This window comes from Sapajus apella, unplaced genomic scaffold (assembly GCF_009761245.1).
Source record: "Sapajus apella isolate SASKATOON/1434 unplaced genomic scaffold, GSC_monkey_1.0 scaffold121, whole genome shotgun sequence".
NCBI lineage: Eukaryota > Metazoa > Chordata > Mammalia > Primates > Cebidae > Sapajus > Sapajus apella.
In genome coordinates, this window is record NW_022437061.1 from 3,463,163 (window position 1) to 3,470,943 (window position 7,781).

The 7,781-nt window shown below is 42.2% G+C and overlaps 1 protein-coding gene across 1 annotated transcript in view; it reads right to left on the bottom strand.

Moving 5' to 3' along the window:
- The window catches only part of PPEF2 (protein phosphatase with EF-hand domain 2), a 41,457-nt gene that overhangs the window by 15,134 nt on the left and 18,542 nt on the right, over positions 1-7,781 (bottom strand). Inside the window, exons 7-10 of the mRNA XM_032261046.1 lie at positions 7,049-7,095; positions 5,192-5,358; positions 4,058-4,094; positions 3,817-3,966 (exon numbers count right to left, since the gene is read on the bottom strand). Coding sequence (XP_032116937.1) covers positions 3,817-3,966; positions 4,058-4,094; positions 5,192-5,358; positions 7,049-7,095 — 401 coding nt within the window. The remainder of the gene's footprint in view (positions 1-3,816; positions 3,967-4,057; positions 4,095-5,191; positions 5,359-7,048; positions 7,096-7,781) is intronic.

Sequence of the window (7,781 nt, forward strand, 5' to 3'; positions counted from 1 at the left end):
AAAGAAAGAGGAAGGAAGGAAAGAGGGAGGGAGGAAAGAAGGAAGAAAGGAAGGAGGAAGGGAAAGAAGAGGAGGAGAAGGAAGGAAGAAAGGAAGGAAAGAAAGAAGGAAAAAAGGAAGGAACTGTAGTTCCTTTGTGAGTACCATTTTGACACGCAGGTCAGTCCTAAACAGTGGTGTCCACAGACAAGGGCTGATCTGTTCACTGTTCCTGGCCTGGGACAAGGTAAGCACGGAACAAGGTAAGTACAGCCCTTGAGGGTAAGTCTGAGAAACGTTTATGGCAATATGATATTGCCACGATCAGTAGGCTTGTATTTTTTTTTTTGTATTTCTTTTTTCTTTTTTTTAACTTTTATTTTAGATTTGGGGGTACATGTGAAGGTTACATAGGTAAACACATGTCATGGGGGTTGTACATATTTCAACATTTTTCTGATAATTCATATTGATTTTATTTTATAAAAGTATTGATCTATGACAAATTGGAAGTTTATAAAACCTGGTCCTTCACATATTACTCGAGAAACACTAACCTAGGTCATTGTTTCTCTCTAGGAGACCAGTGACTTTTTGGACAAGCAAAGGAAAGGATAACTCTCTCTCAGAAAGGCCAATCTTTATTGACTTTGCTGCCATTCCAAAGATGCTAAAACAAAGAAAAAGACTCCAAGTGGGTCGGGCATGATGGCTCACACCTGTAATCCCAGTACTTTGGGAGGGCGAGGCAGGCAGATCACCTGAGGTCGGGAGTTTGAGACCAGCCTGACCAACATGGTCAGGCAGGGTGTGGTGGTGCACGCCTGTAATCCCAGCTACTCAGAAGGCTGAGGCAGGAGAATTGCCTGAACTCCGGAGGCAGAGCCGAGATCACACCACTGACTAGCAACAAGAGTGAAACTCCCTCTCAAAAAAAAAAAAGACTCAAAGTATGTGGGTGAGACACAGGAAGAAGAAAAACTTAACTCTTGCTGCAGAGGAGACAGCACCTAATGGTAGTTTACAGGATATACTCTTGTGGCCATTATCTTACCTGTTGGGGAAAGACAGGGAGGGGAGCAAGCTTCTCTTTTCAGACTGGACCTAATCAGGAAGACACTTCTTGCCATAGGGGATTAAATAGAGTCCCTCTCGCTTGCAGTCATCATGGCACTGGGACTGGGTTGAGAATGTAGAGGACGTAAGTGGCACGAATTCTGATCATGGTAAGAGGGGGGTCAGGAGAGCAGGTTGTAGCAGCAAGCAAAAAGAAAGAGCAGCCATTCCTCGTGTGCCTGAGTGCTACTGTGAACGCTGAGAGGGAGGACTTCCATGGAATAGCCACCGCAACGGGCTCATTCACAAAAGGAACTCTGTGTGAGCACATAACCAAAGAATGAGAACTTTCTGCAAATAGATCTGAGGACTGTGATACAAGAAAGCCATGTCCCAGCATGAACTGGCTTAGGGCAAGAACAAAGAAGGACACCCAGAGAGGGGAAGCAGAGCTGACTGATGTTTGAAGGACAGTCCAGAGTGAAGAGAACAGGGCTTATTCTCTGACATTGGACAAGCGTTAATCACTTTCTAGGCAGTTCCAGTCTTGGGCATAGAGAGTGCAAAGACACAAAATGTGAACCGACTGATAACCTCCTCCTCACGCCTCGCTGGCACACAATGAGGGCCAGCCCACCGGTCCCACCTCTTCTGACTCTCAGGTAATTTTATTTTAAGGATGTTGTTATCTGCTCCGAGCAGCATCCCTAACTTAAGGAGACTAATAGTGTTAATATATATTGAGTGTTAATATGTATTGTCCAGCTGTATCCAGACAAAGATGCAGCTGGACAGAACGTTTGAGTTGAAAGTTTGTGAGAACAAGATACAACTGATGGCTAGGTGTGGTCACTCATACCTGTAATCCCACGTGGGAGGCCAAAGTGGGAGGATCACTTGAGCCCAAGTATTTGAGACCAGCCTGGGCAACATACTGACACCCCATCTCTACAAATAATTTTTTTTTGAGACAGAGTCTTGCTCTGTCACCCAGGCTGGAGTGCAGTGATGCTATCTTGGTTCGCCAAAACCTCTGCCTTTCGGGTTCAAGTGATTCTCCTACCTCTGCCTCCCAAGTAGCTTGGATTACAGGTGCGCGCCACCATACCCAGCTAATTTTTGTATTTTTAGTAGAGACAGGGTTTCACCACGTTGGCCAGGCTGGTCTTGAACTCCTGACCTCGTGATCAACCCAACTCAGCCTACCAAAGTGCTGGGATTACAGGCATGAGCCACCATGCTCCACCCTCTACAAATAATTTTTTAAAAATTAGCCAAGCACAATGGTATGTGACTGTAGTCCCAACTACTCGGGAGGCTGAGGCAGGAGGATTGCCTGAGCCCAGGAGGTCAAGGCTGCAGTGAGCCATGATCACAGCACTGTACTCTAGCCTGGGTCACAGAGTAAGACCCTGTGCCAAAAACAAACAAACAAGATAAAACAGATGTGCAAGTGAAAACGCTGAGTTTGGGTGTACAGGGACACATAGCGTGTTTCTAGTCCCCAAACCACAAGGAGTCATATCCTCACTTGCTAAATAGTAGCTAAGTCTAGACGCCATACACTAGGGGTGGAAGAGTAACAAGAAACCTGGGTATCTGGACAACTTCATAGAACCAAACTGCCATTTCAGCCAACAATTGCCTCTTCCATGATTCAAATCCAGGTCTGTCTGACTCTAAAGCCATATTCTTTCTTTCATGTATGTCTCATATACATCGCTTTTCATATCCATATCCATTAGAATTGCCCAAAGTTGAAGTAGACTGGCTTGTGCGGTGAGAAGTTCCCTGTCTTTGGAACTTCTCAGGAAAATGTTATCATGGATGCTGTAGCAGTGTGGGATAAGTCAAGTTTAAGAGTCAAGTGTCAGAAAATAGAACCTTTGCTTTCTAGGTTTCCATTTTCAAAATGAAACAGAAAATAGAAATCTATCATTATTGGTAAATAAAACATCCTGTCTCACACTCTTCCGCCCCCAACCCCAACACATTCTGGTTATTGTGTGTTACTTTAGGGCAGGCACCGTCTCTGTTTCATCTTTTTTATCTCCTCTAGCACTTTCTTTGCATGTAGTAAGTACTCAAAACATATTTGTTGAGTTTGACTGAAATTGATCTTCATCTTTTTTTCTGCCAAATAGCATGCTCTCTGAATGTAGTAGTAGGCATTACATACACATTTCTTGACTTTAATTGAAGATAATATGAATTATTTGGGAAGTGTAGGCTCTTTAGGTAACAATGATCAAGAGGTAGTGTTTAGAATTATCTAGATCCAGTGGCAGATAACACGGTACTGGCTGCTACTCCCACCAGCACATGCGAACTAGACATGACTAACTGGCTACAGCACACTTGCCCCCAGCCCAACTGTAGATTCTCAATTTCTTTTTTTTTTTTTTTTTTTGTGGCAGGGTCTCGCTGTGTCCCCACAAGATGGAGTGCAATGACAATGAGAGCTTGCCATAGCTTCCCAAGTAGCTGAGACTACAGGGCCATGCCACCACTCCCAGCTAAGTTTTAAATTTTTTTGTAGAGACAGGGTTTTGCTATGTTGCCCAGTCTGGTCTCAAACTCCTGGTCTCAAGCAATCTTCCTGTCTTCTAAAGTACTGAGATTATAGGTGTGACCCACTGTGCCCAGGCTCCATACTTTTAACGGACTCCACGCTCTTAACAGCCATAATCAGTTGACTGCAGTCAGCATGTAAGATGACATTTATGTTGGCAATGAAACTGGGCATTATGGTGAAATTTGTATTATTTCATTAATCATTACCTTGCACCTCTCTATTTTGTCCAAAAGCTCCAGATCAGTTATGTCTGACACCCCACCATGAAGAATTAGAACTTTCTCATCTATCAGAGTGGCCAGCGGAAGCCAACAGAAAACGTCTTTCAGGGTTCTTAGTATTTCCTTGCCATGTATCTGAAAAAAAATAATATGAACAAAATGTTGTCAAATAATTCACTCAACTTATCTGAACTAAGAGAAACTTTTGTTTTTAAAGGCAGCGCACCTTGTATTTACTCATCACTTCCTTGGTAAAGCCATATCTAGATTTCGAAGCACAAATAGGTATTAAAGTAAATTTAGCGACAAAAATCAGGGCACAATCACATTTTTAGAAGAATGCACATTTTGGATATATGTACTTAAATACATAGAAAAGAGACTGAGGAATAATCACCAAAATGTTTACAATTACATCATTATCCCTGAGCAGAGAATGAAGGGATATTTTAATTTTCTTCCTTTTACTTATCTACATTTCCTACTTTACTATCATGAATCTCTATTGTTTATATGATAGAGTACAAGTATGTGAGAACAAATTCAGTGTTTTCATTGGAATAGTAAAATAATGTGTAAATTAAAAAACAAAAAATCTGGTCTGGGCGCAGTGGCTCATGCCTGTAATCCTAGCACTTCAGAAGGCTGAGGCGGGTAGATTACCTGAGGTCAGGAGATTGAGACCTGCCTGGCCAACATGGTGAAATCCCGCCTCTCCTAAAAATGGAAAAAAAATTAGCCAGGCATGATGGCAGGCACCTGTCATCCTAGCTACTTGGGAGGCAGAGACAGAAGAATTGCTTGAACCTGGGAAGCAGCGGTTGCAGTGAGCTGAGTTCGTGACCATTGCATTCCAGTCTGGGCAACGAGAATAAAACCCTGTCTAAAAAAAAAAAAAAAAAAAAAAAAATCTGGCCGGGTGCGGTGGCTTACGTTTGTAAATCTCAACACTTTGGGATGCCAAGGGGGTACAGATCACTTGAGGTCACGAGTTTGAGACCAGCCTGGCCAACATGGTGAAACCCTGTCTCTAATAATAATACAAAAATTAGCTGGGCATGGTGGTGCATGCCTGTAATCCCAGCTACTTGGGATGAGAGTATATATTTGTTGAGGCACAAGAATCACTTAAGCCCAGGAGACAGCGGCCTGAGGTCGCACCTGCGCTCCAGCCTGGGTGACACAGTGAGACTCTGTCTCCCCCCCCAAAAATTTAATGTTATATATTGTATATTGTACTTTAAAAAAAAATTGGAAAACTACTTTTAAAGGCATTTAACAAACAAGAAGCTCTGAGGAAATAACGCTTTACAATCACAACAAACAAACATCAAATACCCAAGCATGTTTTGGCTTGTACCGTAAGTTCACCATAGGGTCCTCATGGTTTCCTCTGTTAAGATGGAACTCTTTGGGGTAAACCAGCATGAAGGCAAAAAGAATCATCAGGATCTCTACTGAATCCTTGCCTCGATCCACAAAGTCACCGTTGAACACGTATGACCGTTCTGGCGATGGGAGGCCATTCTTTTCAACAAGGAGACCAGTCAAAGAATGAACAGGAGGAGGGAAACAGGAAATCAGGATAAAACCAATAGGCGTTTGACAATCACATCATGTCTAATAAATGATGGCAATGTCTTCCATTGGTCTTATATTTCCTTTCCAGCGAGGCTAAGGTTATGAGCTGCTCCTTCAGACAAAACCAGAGTGTTGCCATGTGGTGTGGAACAAAGGGAACCGAACCTGTGATCCAAAGGCCAGTTTTAAGTGCTGGCCACACTATCTTTAACTAGAAATAATAATACCTGCCATAGATTTGTCAGGACTAAACAAGATAATGCATGGGAAAATGCTATGGGAAATGTAGTATGTGTATAAAGTAATATTCCATTAATAAAATATTATGTTCATCTCTTGTTATATGTTCTACACATTATAACTAAAATATATATGAAAATAGCTTTTGATTGTTTTGATAGTAATCAGTTTTCTTTATGCGGAAAAAAGAAAATCAGTTGCTAAATAGTGATTTTCTTCTATTTATTTATGTTTTAAGAGACAGGGCCTCACTATGTTGCCCAGGCTGATCTCAAACTTCTGGCCGCAAGCAGTCATCCCACTTTGGCCTCCCAAAGTGCTGGGATTATAGGCATGAGCCACTGCACCTGGTCCCTTTTAGTTGTTAATCAAACATTTATATTTGTTAAATAGTTTATAAAAATGTACTAGAATATAATGCGGTGCTGACTTTTCTATTATGTATTTGTGGCAGTAGAGTAGAAATATTATTAAAAATAATATTTTAGGCTGGTGCAGTGGCTCAGGCCTGTAATACCAACACTTGGGGAGGCTGAGGCGAGTGGATCACTTGAGCTCAGGAGTTTGAAACCAGCCTTGTCAACATGGCGAAACCCCATCTCTATCAAAAGTATAAAAAATTAGGTCATTGTGAGACAGGTTACTTTTACCCTACCGATGATGTATTGTTGCCATGGTAATCTGCTCAGTATGAACCGCATGTTCAGATAGTTGGTGTATGTACTTGGCTAAGGAGCCAATGGAATGAAGCTACCATCTGTGGGATTATGACTGAACACCTCTAAGTCAAAGTCCCGCCCAGGCAGAACCATACAGCAGAGCAGCGGGGTCTCGGTTGGCCTCAGATGGCCTTGGATAGCTGGTCTCCTGTTGTCCCTGCCACACGCAGGGACCAGGATCCGGTGCGAAGATCCCCTAGTTGTGGGAAACGGGGTGCGGTCAAAAAGGTGGCTGCCTCCTTGCCGGTCATGCAACGCAGGCTTGTGGGGAACCGGGCACTAAACCATTCATAGAGGAGCTGCTTTTGGGTCAGGGTTTTGTCGTAGCAGAGCAACTCCCTTGCCACGATCTATTGAAAGTCAGCCCTGGACACAAGGGTTTGAAAAAGGAAAATTAAAAAATTAAAAAATGAATTATGGCATGGTGGTGTGCACCTGTGGTCCCAGCTATTTGGGAGGCTGAGGTGGGAGGATTGCTTAAGCCTGGGAGGCAGAGGTTGCACTAAGCCTAGATGGCACCACTGCACTCCAGCCTTGGTGACAGAGTGAGATCCCATCTCAAAAAATAATATTTTAAAAATTCAAGTAATATTTAAGCATTTGTTCAATTGATACCGAATTTGAACTTTTAAATTAAGCATCAGAGGAAGAAAAGAACTTAATTTGAACATTCATACCTTATAAAATATAAATATTAAGTCATCCAGTTGGCCATGTAAGTCTCCTAACAAAGATAGAAAAAGAATGTCAGTTCTTATTGTTCTTTACCAATGTTTCTAATTTTTATTATAAGAAGAATACGCAGAAGAATCTGACAAAAAAACCTATAGTTACTAAGTTTTCCATATGTAAGATAAAGATAAATATTAATTTCTCCTCATTGCAGAAATAGTACTGAAAGCAGAAGGCATATTTTTTTTCTGCCGGATTATTATAAATTGTAAATGACCTATATTTTTATTGAAGCAAAGATGAAACAGAACAATGCAGGGTTGCAAACATAGATGAGAACTGGAGAGATTTTGCCCATGTTAAAGTAGGAAGCAGCTACTCACTTATGAGCCAGTGGTAGAAGATTTTTCGGGAGACTTTGAAAGCAAAATCTAGACTTTAATATAAAATCTTTCCATTTTCAAATGTCAAAATACCATTTTTAAAAGTTTATGGGCTGGGCGTGGTGGCTCAAGCCTGTAATCCAAGCACTTTGGGAGGCCGAGGTGGGCGGATCACGAGTTCAGGAGTTTGAGACCAGCCTGGCCAACATAGTGAAACATCGTCTCTACTGAAAATACAAAAATTAGCCAGGCGTGGTGGCTGGCACCTGTAATCCCAGCTACTTGGGAGGCTGAGGCAAGAGAACTGCTTGAACCCTGGAGGCAGAGGTTGCAGTGAGCCAAGATCGAACCATTG